Source organism: Oncorhynchus nerka, linkage group LG7 (genome assembly GCF_034236695.1).
Source record: "Oncorhynchus nerka isolate Pitt River linkage group LG7, Oner_Uvic_2.0, whole genome shotgun sequence".
Taxonomy (NCBI): domain Eukaryota; kingdom Metazoa; phylum Chordata; class Actinopteri; order Salmoniformes; family Salmonidae; genus Oncorhynchus; species Oncorhynchus nerka.
In genome coordinates this window covers 79409540-79425271 of record NC_088402.1, presented here as the reverse complement: position 1 = coordinate 79425271, position 15732 = coordinate 79409540, and the positions used below count along the sequence as shown (strand labels likewise).

At 45.4% G+C, this 15732-nt stretch overlaps 1 protein-coding gene across 2 annotated transcripts; it reads left to right on the top strand.

The window, feature by feature from the left end:
• Window positions 1–553: 553 nt before the first annotated feature.
• LOC115122813 (LIM domain and actin-binding protein 1-like) lies at window positions 554–15490 on the top strand. Of its 2 annotated transcripts, none has more exons than XM_029652076.2 (12): window positions 554–911; window positions 1273–1329; window positions 2852–3008; window positions 4053–4098; window positions 6272–6664; window positions 10905–10965; window positions 11505–11599; window positions 11855–11929; window positions 12006–12057; window positions 13758–13825; window positions 13923–14056; window positions 14261–15490. In XM_029652076.2, exons 3-12 carry the CDS (start codon window positions 2887–2889, stop codon window positions 15360–15362), a joined length of 2148 nt encoding a protein of 715 aa, XP_029507936.1. In that variant the 5' UTR covers window positions 554–911; window positions 1273–1329; window positions 2852–2886; the 3' UTR covers window positions 15363–15490. The 2 variants fall into 2 exon arrangements, with proteins under 2 accessions (XP_029507936.1, XP_029507935.1); XM_029652075.2 differs by having other exon boundaries at window positions 567–911; window positions 13755–13825.
• The last annotated feature ends 242 nt before the right edge of the window (window positions 15491–15732 follow it).

The following is a 15732-nucleotide window of genomic DNA, read 5'->3' as shown; positions in this document are numbered from 1 at the left end:
AAGCTTAGCAGTCCTGATAAACCACATGGTATTATGTCTTAAACATCTTAGAGGAACAACAAGGCACAGAGGATTTATTTTGGTATGGGTTTATTGACAGACAGACCTTTTAAGTTGAAGAGGGATGAGAACATGGGTTTGATTGCGATAAGACGTCTCAAGTCTTTTGATCACAGACACTCAGTGGCGTTTTTCTTGATTGTGAACGACTCACATCCTCAGCCTTTGACCTCATGAGAAGGTGGGCGGAGTCTGTGCTACTTCCAGGAATTGAGTGGGATTCTTCCCTTTATGTCATACTGTGTTGGATGTGTAGGCTGTACGGTATGTACTCACCTTGTTTGCGTTTAGATTCACCCTCATGAACACAGGGTTGTCACTAGTTAACACAGCCACAAAGTCATAATTATGGCTAAACCATGCCCATTTCTACAATTTCTCTTCTTAAATTTTGATTTTAAACCTAACTCTAACCTTAACCACACTACCAAACTTATGCCTAACCCTAACCTTTAATTAATACCAAAGCAATTTTTTTGGTGTGCTAATATAGACTTTGTGGCTGTGGAATCTGACTTTGTGGGTGTGCTATCTAGTGTACACCGGAACACAGTGTTTTGGATGGGAGGGACTCTGACTGTACCTGCCAGGTGGAGGTAAATTCTGCATCGTTATTGGTTGGAGTCTCATGGTCTTCATTTGCCCCCTCCCATCTCTCCAAGCATATTACATACTTCTATGCAGCAGTGCAAGACAGCAAACTGTTACTGAGGCACGGAGGAGAACGCTTGAAGACTGAGAGAGAAGGCAAAGAGACTGGGGAGAAGGTTTGAAGACAGAGAGAAGGCAAAGAGACTGGGGAGAAGGCAAATAGACTGAGTGAAGTTGAAGTAGTAAGAGAGGACTCAAAGGTAAGTAATGTGTATAAGATCTTTAGAATTCTTCATGGGATGAGATTATTTTTAAGAGCCTGTTATGTTTGTTTTCATGAGATGTAATGCAAAACAGCTTTTCTGTAAATCACAAATGAGAAAAACTGTAGTCTTTATAAGCTGATCTAAAAAAATAAAGGCTTCTCATGGTATTTATCAGTCTGGAAATAATGCTTTGAATGCTGGGAGTTAAGTTGGGACTAATCATTTTAGCTGTTTGCTCTCTGTACTCAAGTCATTTACTATTAGTTATATTTTTATTGTATAGCCAATCATATGCTGCTGGCAATTTTGAAAATTCATTGTCTGAGGTGATATTTTGACTTGGATCTATGCGCAGTGTTCGATCAGTGGATAAAGCAGAAGAGAAAGTGTCAAGGCTACCAGTTGACTCTTGGTAAGTGGGACTTTCCTGAATGCATGCAATAAACTAAAGAGCATATCTCTTTCTATACTGAACAAAAATATAAACGCAACAAAAGTGTTTAGGCCCATGTTTTATGAGCTAGATACATGCCAACCTGCTAAACGGGGGCTTTTTTGCTGATTTCAATATTATTCATAATAACTGTGAGATCCTCACGGTGGTGTGTGGAAGGAAGGTGTCTCCTATTTCTTCTTATAAAGGAATATATAGCCTAGGTCTACCTGTCTCGCCATACCTCTGTTAAAAAATGACAGTTTAAACCAATAGTTTCAGACAGTACTATGTTCCCTAACTCGAATCCTCATCATCCATATAGGCATTGTTTTTGTCTGGTGGACCATGTGTAATCCTGAAATGAGAGTGCATGTCATGACAGTTAGGCTGAGAGTGAGTGCATGTAATGACAGTTAGGCTGAGAGTGAGTGCGTGTAATGACAGTTAGGCTGAGAGTGAGTGCGTGTAATGACAGTTAGGCTGAGAGTGAGTGCATGTAATGACAGTTAGGCTGAGAGTGAGTGCGTGTAATGACAGTTAGGCTGAGAGTGAGTGCGTGTAATGACAGTTAGGCTGAGAGTGAGTGCGTGTAATGACAGTTAGGCTGAGAGTGAGTGCGTGTAATGACAGTTAGGCTGAGAGTGAGTGCGTGTAATGACAGTTAGGCTGAGAGTGAGCGCGTGTAATGACAGTTAGGCTGAGAGTGAGTGTGTGTAATGACAGTTAGGCTGAGAGTGAGCGCGTGTAATGACAGTTAGGCTGAGAGTGAGCGCGTGTAATGACAGTTAGGCTGAGAGTGAGCGCGTGTAATGACAGTTAGGCTGAGAGTGAGTGCGTGTAATGACAGTTAGGCTGAGAGGGAGTGCGTGTTATGACAGTTAGGCTGAGAGTGAGCGCGTGTAATGACAGTTAGGCTGAGAGTGAGTGTGTGTAATGACAGTTAGGCTGAGAGTGAGTGCGTGTAATGACAGTTAGGCTGAGAGGGAGTGCGTGTAATGACAGTTAGGCTGAGAGGGAGTGCGTGTAATGACAGTTAGGCTGAGAGTGAGTGCATGCATCTGCTTTCCCTGAATTCCAGTCAGTCTGTGTGACATCCCAGGAAACAGATGGGTAGTTCACAGAACTCTGACAGAGAGATGACTGGGGAAGGCCTGTGCCTGCTGGTAGTAGCTTGGGGGCTTCAACTTCATGATGTCTCAATGATGAGACAATAATGTCTCAATGATGGATTAGTAGCTGCTGTGTGCTGGCTACTGTCTTACTCACTGCTGATTCATCCATAGGAACCGCAAGTAATTAACACAATTGTAGCCTACTGTCATCATTCACTGCAGACATAGACATATTGGTCATACAGTCTCCTCCCACATGCTGAGATACTGCTGTCATGAAGAAAATACATCTGAGTTGTTTTTTTAGAAAGATTTCTAATTCCATGATTGTCTAGGGTGGAATTGTGAGGTTAATTTGACCTATTATTATTTTTTTCACCCTCCAGCCAGCTAGAGCAGTTTTTCCCTGAGAACAACAGAGATGGCCATTGCTCCGTTCAGTCGCAGTCAGTGGGCCTCCCACTCCCTCAGAGTCACAGCTAAGGAGTTGTCCATAGTTGGCACCAGAGGCAGGAACAATGCCATTGCTGAGCGCTTCTCCAAGTAAGTTTCTCACTCTCTCCCATTTACCCTTACTGTGACTGTTACTCACTTCCTAACATCTTCTCTTCTCAGTCAATGACTCTTCACATTTAAACTCACCCAGATGTATCTATTCTCTCTCTATTGTACATAACCCTGTATCAAGGTAGACACAAACGTACTCCTGATCACTGATGGCTTTTCCATCCTAGTATGCACTGCTGCCTGAAACCTTAGTAACAGATCACCATTCACTGCCAGTCTGTCCTGTCCTCTCCTGTCCTGTCCTGTCCTGTCCCTTCCTGTCCTGTCTGTGCTTGTTGGATCAGTACAAGATCAGAACATTAAATGGCTTGAAACTGTATTTGATAACATTGCTGATTTTTACTAGCCTTAGTGCCAGTCTGCTTGTGCTATCATGCCAACTCATTGTCATTGAGAGGCAAGAGGACAAATGGATCATGGACCAGGCTAGAGTTTTACCAGTTTGTCTAGCCAATTGTAGAAACCGCACCGACTATTACATGTCTGAGATTAGATTTGTCCCCCCTTCATACCTCTACTTTTCAACAGTTTGACATTTGTCTTCCCTTTCCAGCTGTTGCTATTTTGTGTGGAATGATGTTTATCCATAACATCGCCACAAACCTGTTATTCCAGTTTCACTGATGTCGACACTTCTCATTTTAAATGGTGAAAATAAATCAAATGAGATGAACTTCCTGTGAAATGTCACCTTTATTCCCCCGAATTACCATCCAGCGTCTTAGTAGGCCATTTTATTGACTGAAACGTCCCTTTTACTATCTTATAATTGGTACATGGTCAGGGTCATTGAAATGCGTAGTTTCATATTTTTGATATTCGGAGAAGGTTTCAGTGTCTGACCACTAGGAGACAGCGTTGATCCATGTTTGTGTATAATTGGAATTAGAAGAGATCCCCACAAACACCCAAGTAGTTTTAGTTCTAGAGGCTAAGACAGGGCTGTAAACGGACTACCTATAAACTGCTCTACCTCATGATGCAGGCCTATGCTCACAACCCCATCTATCCTCTTCCTAGATACCAACTGGCTGCAGAGGAGGGCAACTCGGAGAGGAAGAAAGCAGTAAGTATCCAGTCAGGGTTGGAAAGTGCAAATATCTAACAAAGCTATTTCTCTCTCTCACATGTACTTACTCATCCTCACTCACTCTCTCTCTCTGAGACACACACACACACACACACACACGGATGTTCACATGCTGCAGTTGGAGGCTAGACTAGAAAAGCCTTAATCCTTATATTGAGACTTTAATCTTAAGGTAGATAATACCTCCACTGTCGTTTCACATGGATACTCTTGTTCCTGGGTGGTCACTCACTTCACGGCCATGAAGGAAGACAATGTAATGCCTGATCCCACCTTGGGCGGCCCGGGAATTGCACTTGAGGGGATATAAACAGACTGCAGGGATTTTTTTTCTTCATTAAGCGACTTCAATCCCAGGTAGGTGTCTGGCATAGGTAGACCATCATTTGGTGTACTGTATTGAAAGCAGTGCTTGAAGTGGGTTGAAATGGGTGCTGGCACTCATTTTGGGTGACAGTACTGTTTACATATATATTTAGGTGGGGAAGTGCTGCAATAATTTGAAGCCTATATTCTGTAAGAGGTGCGGGTGCTCAAGCAGTAGAACATTTTAAGCGCTGGTATTTATAACCAGTGGGGGAGGGGACAATTGAACTGGCAAATGCAAAGACTCAGTTTGCGCCTGGGACTCCTCATTATGATGTTGGGGTTTACACCTGGGTTGTGGTGTAGAACTAGCTATTGTCACTGTTAGCAGAGGCTCAAGGTATTTTCAAAGAATGTCAAATGAGGTAAATTCTTCAGTTTGTGGAGGGGGCATGCGGCAGGTCTCCTGTTCTCTCTTTTCCTGGGTTGTTCCCTTTCCTTCAACTGACCCTTTTCTGTTTGACAATGGTGCCCTCTTGGTGAAATGTAAATAACATGTTAGCATAATACAGTTGGATTATCAGTCAACATGAGTCACATTTATCAGCGTTCCTCACTGGCGAGGCTCCTTTTTCTCCCCCCGCCGGGTGGGCTAGCTCCATCTTTACTAAAGGCTTTTATCATTTCCACCTGGCAGACACACAGCCAACTGGATCTCATCAATAACGGATCATAGCTTTCACCTGGTCAGTCTGTCATGGAAAGAGCAGGTGAATCCAGGTGAATGATACAATCCCTTATTGATGTCTCTTGTTAAATGCACTTCAATCACTGTAGATAAAGGGGAGGAGACAGGTTAAAGAAGGATTTTTAATCCTTGAGACAATTGAGACATGGATTGTGAATGTGTGCCATTCAGAGGGTTAATGGTCAAGACAAACTATTTAAGTCCCTTTGAACAGGGTCTGGTAGTTGGTGCCAGGCGCATCGGTTTGAGTGCGTCTAGAACTGCACAGCTGCTGGGTTTTTCACACAACAGTTTCCTGTGTGTATCAAGAATGTCCACCACCCAAAGGACATCCAGCCTACTTGACACAACTGTGGGAAGCATTGGAGTCAACAACGTGCGCAACTCAATATTAAGGTGTTCATAATGTTTAGTATACTCAGTATACATATTGCAGTTCTTATAATATGTTCTGAATTCCAATTCATACACATTTGTAAGTGCTTAATTCCGTACCACATATTTAAATGGCTGTAAATTGTTATTTCAGCTTCACTTATCTTATTTTCATGGTTGTTATGTCAACACAGGACAATGCTTCAGTTGGTTACTTGAAAGACAGCATTGAGATACTTTTCATGAGTAGGCCTATCTTGTGTTAAACATCCCTTAAATTGTTTTAGTCATAATCCTAGTCATTTGATGAGCATGAGAAACTGTAGTCAGCTGTTTGGGTTAGCTAGGGAGAGGTCTTGTTGTTGGAAAGATGCTAGTCCAGTTGAATGCTAACGGTAGCTTTATTAGAATGCGGTTGGAGACTCTTACTCTTGTGTCCTGAAACTATTGATGTGACTGGTATCTGTTTTCTGTCCAATTACCCATCTTATCTTCTTCACATGCTGCTAATAGTATTACCCTCATTACCTTCTGGGTTGAATTCCACAGTGTTTCTATTCTATTCTTGGATTCTATTAGGCACAGAAACTGTACACCCTTTTGATTTATGCCATTGCTATGTTTCTGCTAGTCAGACTGTATGAACAAGTTGAGGAGTAGCCCTGGTGAATATAATGGATATCTTAATAAACTAAACTTTCTCTTTACGTCCTCCTTGAGGCTGCAGATCCGTTGCCCCCAACTCTCCGCAGTGGCAACCTGAGTGTGTTGAAGAAGTGGTGGGAGCAGCCTGTCCAGTCCTCAGCCACGTCCTGCGCCCTGTTACCCCACACCACCCAGACTTGCTGCTTACTCCCCTTAAACCCTAAAGCCAAGCATCAGATCCAGCCCCAGGCCACTCAGGCCCAGCCACCTCTCTCACCAGACCCCGACACCAGCCCCACAGCCGCTGAGGACCAGGCAGGACCTGGCATGGAGAGAAGACTGCAGCAGAGAGACCCAGAGAGGCAGGAGGCAGTAGCAGAAGTACCTTGTGTCCCCAGTGAGAAGCCCAACATCCCCCTCAACAACCTCAAGATGATGTTTGAGAAAGGAGAGAACCAGCAGAACAAAGTAGGTCCAAAGTCACTGATTACAAACTAGCATGTTTTCAACAAAAAAATAAATAGGACATATTTTTTTCGTATAATATTTTCAGACACCTTTTTTATTCTTTACATGACTTGACGTTATATTTCAAATCTTCCGTCACATAAATAGTGGGAATGGCTATTGGCTGAATGGAAACACTTTTCTATTGTTTAGGTTTTAGGAGAGTGTTGTGTGGATCGGTGGTGTGATTACACATGCTGCTCTGATGGTGACTTACGCCATGGGTTTGCTAAAGAAAAGCCCCATGTGTTTTAATCTGAGGTCAGACGACTGCCTGAAGCTGAAGTATGGTGGTTCATAAGACAACTGGTATGTGTGTCCTCCATTGTTCCTGTTCTAGAAGGGAAGGTGTCATGTTCTCCAGGGGTCCGAGCCCTCCTGGGGTTAGTCATGCTGCCTGTCACATGCACCGCTATGACTGTTCTCATCTCACTACAGAACACTCCTCGAGATAGGCTAGCCATAAACATGTCCTCAGGCAGATAAAAGGGGTTCTTCAAAACAACCACTGTCCTATCCTCCTCATGCTCCCTCTGGGGTTAACAGCCATGTTGATATAAAGGCAACACGTGACAATTTTCCAAATGCACTGGAAACCTTTGGTACTTTAGTATATTTTAGCAATTATTCTGAACAAAAATATAAATTATTTTTTATATTTTACTGAGTTAGTTCATTTAAGGAAATCGATCAATTTAAATAAATTCATTAGGCCACAATCTATGGATTTCACGTGACTGGGAATACAGATGCCTTAAAAAAAAGTTAATCAGGCTGTTGATTGTGGAATGTTGTCCCACTCCTCTTCAGAGGCTGTGCGAAGTTGCTGGATACACGTTGATCCAGAGCATCCCAAATATTGTCTGGTGAGTATTCAGGCCATGGAAGAACCGTGACATTTTCATCTTCCAGGAATTGTGTACAGATCCTTGCGACATGGGGCCGTGCATTATCATGCTGTAATGTGAGGTGATGGCGGCGGATGAATGGCACAACAATTGGTCTCAGGATCTCGCCACGGTGTCTCTGTGCATTCAAACTGACATGGATTCAAATTAAAATTGCGTTCATTGTCCATAGTTTATACCTGCCCGTACCATAACCCCACCGCCACCATGGGGCGCTCTGTTCACAATGTTGACATCAGCAACCGCTGGCCCACACAACGCCATACACGTGGGTCTGCGGTTGTGAGGCCAGTTGGACGTACTGCCAAATTCTTTAAAACAATGTTGGAGGTGGCTTATTGTGGAACGTTCAATTCTCTGGCAAAAGCTCTGGTGGACATTCCTGCAGTCAGAATGCTAATTGCACGCTCCCTCAACTTGAGACATCTGTTGCATTGTGTTGTGGGACTAAACTTCACATTTTAGTGGCCCTTTATTGTCCCCAGCACAAGGTGCACCTGTGTAATGATCATGCTGTTTAATCAGCTTCTTGATATGCCACGCCTGTCAGGTGGATGGATCATCTTGGCAAAGGAGAAATGCTCACTAACAGGGACGTGCAGAAATTTGACAGAAATAAGCTTTTTGTGCGACTGGAACATTTCTGGGATCTTTTATTTCAGCTCATGAAATGTGGGATCAACACTTTTTACATGTTGCATTTTCTTTTTGTTCAGATTCGATGAGCTCATTTAAAAGCAAAGGATATTTTTCACCCTTTCTACTCTAGAGTCAAGAATAACAGTCTTTATTTCGTTTGTTTTTCCTGGCTTGTACAAATGTTAGGTATTGAATGTGAAATGCCAGACTTTCAATGTAACATTCCAATGAGGTTGGGTTTTAGTTGACCATTGATTTTAAAGATTCATTTTTTTTTTAAAAACACACAGCACTGGCTCAGATAACTAGCTTACTACTCGGTCTTTGAACATGGACGCCCGCCTGGACATCAGATCAGAGGAGTGTTTTTGTAGCGGCTTAACAAGTTGCCTCACCTGCCATGCCCCAGCTGGCTGAACCCTCCTTCACTTCTTAAGCACATGAGCAGCTCTTTCTTGTTCTCTCAGCTGACAGCCAGGAAGTGACCTGGCTGCCCCTTTCCTCGACCCACACCCAGCCCTGTGCCTGACCTGCTCCCTGACCTGTAGCTCAGCCCCTGCCCCTCTCCTCGAGAGGTGGTGATGTCATGGGGCAGGCACATTACTGCAGTAGAGAAGAAACTGAGCCTCCTCTGATAAATCCCTCCCTGGCTTATCAAAGCAAGGCCTTCTCCTTCTGCCCCCCCTTCTCTCTTCTCCTGCTCCTCTCGCTGGAGGAGACGACCATGAGGGAGAGGCACTGTGAAATTAATTGACCCAACTTCACCCCCCCCCCCCCCCTGGTCACCCCCCTCTCTCCTTTCCAGCCCCACTCCCCTCCATATGCCCCCTCTCTGCTTCTCTCTCTGTGAGACTGTGACGAGGCAGAAAGGAAGGACGAAGGAGAGGCACCAGTCCAGTGGAGCCACAGTGTAATGAACCGAATCGAGTTAGCTGCTGTTGATGTTCCAAGCTCCTCCAGGACAGATATGAGCGCTCCAGCTTAACTCCTTTCCTCTTCCTTGAGTTCCACTCTGCTTCTCCCTGTAGCTCCTAGCGTTACTTTGCAAGAGGTAAATATGTTTTTTGTTCTTTGTTTGGTCTCAACCTTGGATCTCCATAAGCTCACTTGTAGTGCTGCGGCTCTGAATATAAGTCTCCGCCTTATATTTGGTTTGCTTTCTTTGCTTGTTTAATGTTTTGACTAGATTCTAGCGCATTACGCTGTGAGTCCTTTGATGGGAGGGCTAGCCTATACACTGACTGCACTATGGTTGGTGAATTATGCTTACTGTCAGTGAATGGGCTTATCAAGGACTTTTTCATGTTTTTGTCAATGGTGGTTCTGGGCTATTTGTAGCCTAAAACTCACTGATTTTTGAATGGACCTTTTTTGTTATTGCTCTGATGCCCAGCCAGCCAGCTGGCGGTAGGATTCAGGGAGGAGCCTCGATTTGTATCATCTGTCTCTGGGGGTTTTAATTGTCAGTGGGATTAGTGTCAGGTCTTTGTCTGTCTGGCTTGCTGATCAGTTCCTCCCTCTCTGAGCTCAGCTGCCTCCTGGCCTATTGTTTGTTTACAGCCTCTCCCATATTGTTGAGGCACCGCCCGTGACCATGGTCTGGAGAGGGTATCGGCTGAGTCTTGGTTTGGGAGGGGGCCCTCTGGCTGGGTTAGAGAGGGGTCTCTCCGTCTGGGCCAGCTGGGGCCTGGCTCCCCCTAGAGCCTAGATTAATCCACTATGGAGGATGGAGCAGCACGTTCAACCCCTTTCTGCCAATGCAGATCTAAAATCCAGACTGCCACAAACGCACAACCCTATAAAGACTTTTCCTTCGGAACAGCACTACTCTGTCTCCTCTTTGTATTTCAGGGTTTTATCCCCCACTGTCTGTATTATTAAGGCTGTGCCCATTGCAGTCCCAGCCTCACAGGGCTCTGTGACACCCTGTTGCTCCTCTAATCTCTGACACTGATCACACTCTGGCTACAAGGCTCTGCGTGGTCAATCCAACGTCTGCAGTGACCGTACAGCATTTACTGCGATGCAGCCTCTGCAGAAGTCAGAGCATTCATACTACTTGTGCTTCATGGAGCAGAGCTGTCATGAAGGAAGTTGTCAAGGACGTGCGTTTGCTTATACAGGACATCCCGCCCCCACCTAATGTCAACCAATCATGTCAATGTGGAGATATATGAAGCTCTCTGTATTGTTACAAAATTTGGGAGGCGCACAGTGATGCGGTACAGCCTGAGGGAGGCAAGGCAGACACCCCTATCTGCCCCAGGCTCTATCTCACTGAGCTCATAAGGGGATTAGAGTATAGAGGGATTGGATGCAGAGGCAGACAGCCAAGAAGGGGGAGCTGGACAACAAGCCAGGCTGCTACTGGAACTGACTGACAGGCTGCCACTTCTCTTCTCCACTCCTGTTTTCCTCTTCTGTCAGAGCACAGGGCTCAGAACTGTCTGATGGATGGCCCTGGTTCTCTCCTACTGTGTGTTTATGCTAGCCTAGAGCTAAGTATGTGAGCATCATATGGTTCTGTATGCAAACCATGATACAGGTGCTGCTGGCATTAGTCCGTATGTTCACAGCCTGCTGAGTCTACAATGTAAAGGCTACCATAATGGAATATGCTGTCCTGATAGTGTGGCTTGGCTCTGTGTTTCCAGGCGTCCAGAGCGCCTGTGAGGATCGGAGGCATCACTGATAACATGGACCAGCTACTTGGAGGTACTGTTACACTGAGGGGACACACACGGAATGGGACACCAGAGTTAAAATCAAATGCATTCTTCTCCATGAGTATATTGTTTCATTAGGCCACACAGAACTACAGACAGACTAAAACATATGTAAGTTGTTTCCTTCCTATAGCTGTTTCAGTGGTATAGACTGTATGGAGAGGGCTGGGGCTCACTCCTTGTGCTATGATCAGCAGGATGCCCCAGTGATTACAGGAAGAATGATAGTTACAGGAAGAATGCTTTTTCTTTCCATTCCCCCGTGAACCTGTTCCCATCACAGCCTGACAAACAACATGGTTACATCCGAAATAGTATCTTATTCCTTAATAGTGCACTACTTCTGAACAAAGCCTATGGGGCTGTAGTCAAAAGTAGTGCACTATATAGGGGGACATTTGGGATGCTCCCCATGACCCACAGTCTGCATTGTGCTAAATCTATAGCCTGTACTTTCCTTTCTATAGCTTATGCGCAATGTGTTTTGTGTATGTGTGTAACCTGCGCTTCTCTCTGTCTGTCTCCTAGATGCAGGGAGTATGGAGTCTGTGCCCCTGAGGGACAGGATGGCCATGTACCAGGCTGCTGTATCTAAAACCGAGGTGTTATCATCCTCAGTCAGCGTGAGTTCCTGTCCTTTACACTGCCATGGAAGACTAACTACCATGTGTAACCATAGACTTCTCAAACCTGACTGAACTTGAGCCCAAAGTAATAACTTTTGGACCACAGGAAGAATGGCTTCTGCTTTGGCAAAGGCATCATGTGGATCCGAAATAAACCAAACCAAACTTCAGGCCCATCCCGGCCAGAACCTGTCATGTGCAGGTTACTTATCCCAACTGTAAAACAGGTCCCTGTCTTTCTCTCTCTGACAGAGTGATCAGTTGGACTCAGGCCTCCTCTGCAGCAACAAACAGAAGGAGAATGTACCCCCAGGCAGTGGGCACATGGTGAGAAACTGTGCTCTTTGTGTCTGTGTCGTCTATGTCTGAAACATCCCTAAATCATGATCTCCTCTCCTCTCAGGGTTCGGACTCTGAGCCCACCAGTAGGAAAGCCTCTTCCACAGAGAGTAATGGTAACTATTTTGGTCCACCACTACATTTCACCAAATCTATATTCTTGTTCGTCATCATTTATGTCTCCTCCACTGAGTGTACGAAGCATTAAGGACACCGACTCTTTCCATGACATAGATTGACCAGGTGAATCCAGGTGAAAGCTTTGATCCCTTTTCATGTCCCTTGTTAAATCCACTTCAATTGGTATCATGGTCTCCAACAGGTTGGTTGTGACCTACCAGTAGCTCGCAGGCCACCTACCAGTAGCTCGCAGGCCACCTACCAGTAGCTCGCAGGCCACCTACCAGTAGCTCGCAGGCCACCTACCAGTAGCTCGCAGGCCACCTATGAGTAGCTCGCCAAACAATTCTGAAAGTACATGCAATAGTCACCTGTTCCACCACAAACGGTCATAAATCTTTCAAGTATCAGACACCGCAAGCTCCCAGCTACTATCAAACGAATGCAAGATTGACATTATCCCACCCCTGGTTTGCCACTATTGGCTTAACAAGCCAAACCTAACACAATATCTGTTTCAATATTAAGTTTCAGCAATATTGCCCCTGTCTGTCTGTGGTGCTGGTGTTCATCACTCCATGTGTAGCCAGTAACTTTGGGTCGATCGCAAACGAATGGCTCTTGGTAATTGTCGGGAAGCGAGTCGCATATGTGAGAGGCGTTCATTTGGCTGCCTAATGTGCATCACTTTTACTGAAGATGGTAATTCGCAGTGCAGGAACAGTATAAGGAGAGCCTGATTCTGATCTACGTGCATTCAATTTGACCCCCAAATAAAATTATGTTCAGGCCATAATTTGTTCAGGTAAAAATATATTTGAACTCACACTTCATGATCTGACTTAATGAACTGTTTTAAGTTTTAAATTATTGATTTAAAAAAAAATGGTTTAAGTCCATTTCTAAGCATTACTGAACAGAGCCATTTGGGATCCAGAGCCAAATTATCTGGCTCACAGAAAAGACTTGGAATGCCCATAACTAGTAGCCAGTTGATGTGATAACCGTCTTGTGGGTTAACAAAGTACTATCTCCAAAACCTTGTCAATTATGTTAACTGGAAAGTAGGCTTACCTGGCAGAAGTATATCATTAGGATCTATTTGCAAACTTTGCCATGAAATGAGCAGGAGTAGTATAGAACCATCGCTATACCGGCAAGTTAGACAGCACAGTAGATGCCAATTAAAGGGCCAGATGTGCAATTAAGTGTAGGTAAAGCTGAGGAGACAGGTTAAAGAGGGATGTTAAGCCTTGAGTCAATTGAGACATGGATTGTGTATGTGTGACATTGAGGGGAAATTGGAAAGACAAAAGTTAAGTGCCTTTGAACAGGGTATGGTCGGTGCCAGGCGCACCGGTTTGAGTATGTCAAGAACAGCAACTCTGATGGGTTTCTCACGCTCAAACAGTTTCCTGTGTTTCAAGAATGGTCCATCACCTAAAGGACATCCAGCCAACTTGACACAACTGTGGGAAGCATTGGAGTCAACGTGTGCAAGCTTCTACGTGGAATGCTTTCGACACCTTGTAGAGTCCATGTCCCAACAAATTAAAGCTGAGGGGGTGGGCAGATGCACGCAAGCAACTCAATATTAGGAATGTGTTTCTAATGTTTGGGGTACTCTGTGTATTAGGTCAGTATATTCACAACCGCTCCCTCTGTTGTTGCTGATATTAGTCTCATGTTACAGCAGGCTCCAGTATCGGCACCTCCTCTGTATCCTCGACCCAGAACGATCAAGCTCAGCCCAAGAACCCCAGGGTGAGTTCAACAGTACCTTTTCTGAATTTTTCTCAGAGAAAACCATTCTTTCTCCTAACTAACCTGCCTTGAATGCCTCTATTTTGTGTGTGCACAGAGCTTCTGCTTGCCTGCACAGGAGAGCTGTGTGTCGTGTCAGAAGACAGTCTACCCTCTGGAGAGACTGGTGGCCAACCAACAGGTCTACCACAACACCTGCTTCAGATGCTCCCACTGCAACACCAAACTCAGGTAAGTGGATTGGACAGATGCCATGCAGCAAGGAATTGTTTGTTTATTGTTTAAACATCTGTGAACCTCACTGTTAGTGGACCTTATATTGTTGTTAGGTTCACAGTCTTGTTCCTCTTGAGTTTTCAAGGATGAGGGTTTATGCTGCTTGATTATAAAAAGGATGGTCTTTCTCAATATGTTTTGTCTCCCTCTGCTGGACAGCCTGGGAACCTACGCCTCTCTGCACAGCCTTGTCTATTGCAAGCCTCACTTCTGTCAGCTGTTCAAGGCCAAGGGCAACTATGATGAGGGCTTCGGCCTGCGCCCTCACAAGGAGCTGTGGGAGACCAAAGGAGAGAGTGGGGCTGGGGAGGAACAGCGGACCGAACAGACCACAGAGGTCACCTCCTTCTCCAAAGACAAGCTGAAGAAGTGTGCCTCTACCGGCACACTGTTGATCAGCCCAGCAGTAGAGGAGTCTCCACTGGCCAAGGTCAATGTGGTAACGGCCTCCCTAGAGACCCGTACCCAGATCTCCACAGACAAGGACAAGCCAGTGGAGACACGTCGGCTGAAGATTTCCTGGCCTCCCCGCACCGAAGGAGATGGAGAGGGGGGTAACATGGGGTCCAGCCCCACCTCAGAAGGGAGCTCCGGTGGCAGACCATCCCGTGCCAAGTGGCCCCCAGAGGGTGACTCGGCCTTCCCCGACCAGAGCCCAGAGTCCACCGAACGCTCCACCCTCTGCAGGAGCTCCTCCCTCAAAGAGCGCAGCCAGCACTTCTCATTGGCCAGCCCCTCCCATGCTCCTGCCCCTGCTGCCAGTCAGACAGCCAATCCTGAGCCAGAACTGCTGGAGAGGATGAGCTCATTGGAGGACAGGGAGCCTGAGCTGGCCTCCAGTCCTGAGGAACAGATCATAGAGATCCGGGAACAATCTGACAGTCTGTCACCTGACTACCACACACCTTCGGACGACAGCTATGTTGATGTCCAAACCAGCACTGAGGAGGGTAGAGAAACACCTCTAAAAGAGAACCACCACGAATCACTAGAGTCAAAAGAAGAACAGGGAGTGAAGGAGGACTGGGATGAAGAAGAGAAGATGGAGGGGGAAGATGGGGAAGGGTTACCTTCTCAAAACTGCCACACTGCCTCGTCAGAGATCGTCACGTCCCCCTCGTCTCCGGAGGTGGAGCCTAGACCCAAGACCAACCACACGTCTCAGGATGTGGGCTTCTGGGATAGCAAGGAGGCCGTGTCTGTAGAGGAGATGATTAAGAGGAACCGCTACTATGAGGAAGATGAGGACGAAGAGGACTGAAAGAGACTCTGGTTCATTAAGTCAGGAACATTATTAGACATAACAAGCTGTTGACTGAACTTCCGCCCCTCCTTTTTGTTTCTCTCTTCATTTCCCTTTAACCTAAATAACCGTGTTTGGTGTGATGTCAGTTTCTCTCTTTTCTACTACTACTCATTGTAATAATTTATCTATGTACATTTTACCTTGGCTCTGGGTTTGTCTGGAAGATGGTACAAACCAAACAAATGCTGATAATATGAACTGAACCCAGTGAATGAGATGCCATTTTTGTCTGTATTTGAAAATACAGTAGTTTTATGAATGTTTTTAAGGTGGTATGTTTTATCAGAACAGCAGGATAGCTGTAAGGACTGGAAGGGTTTCCACC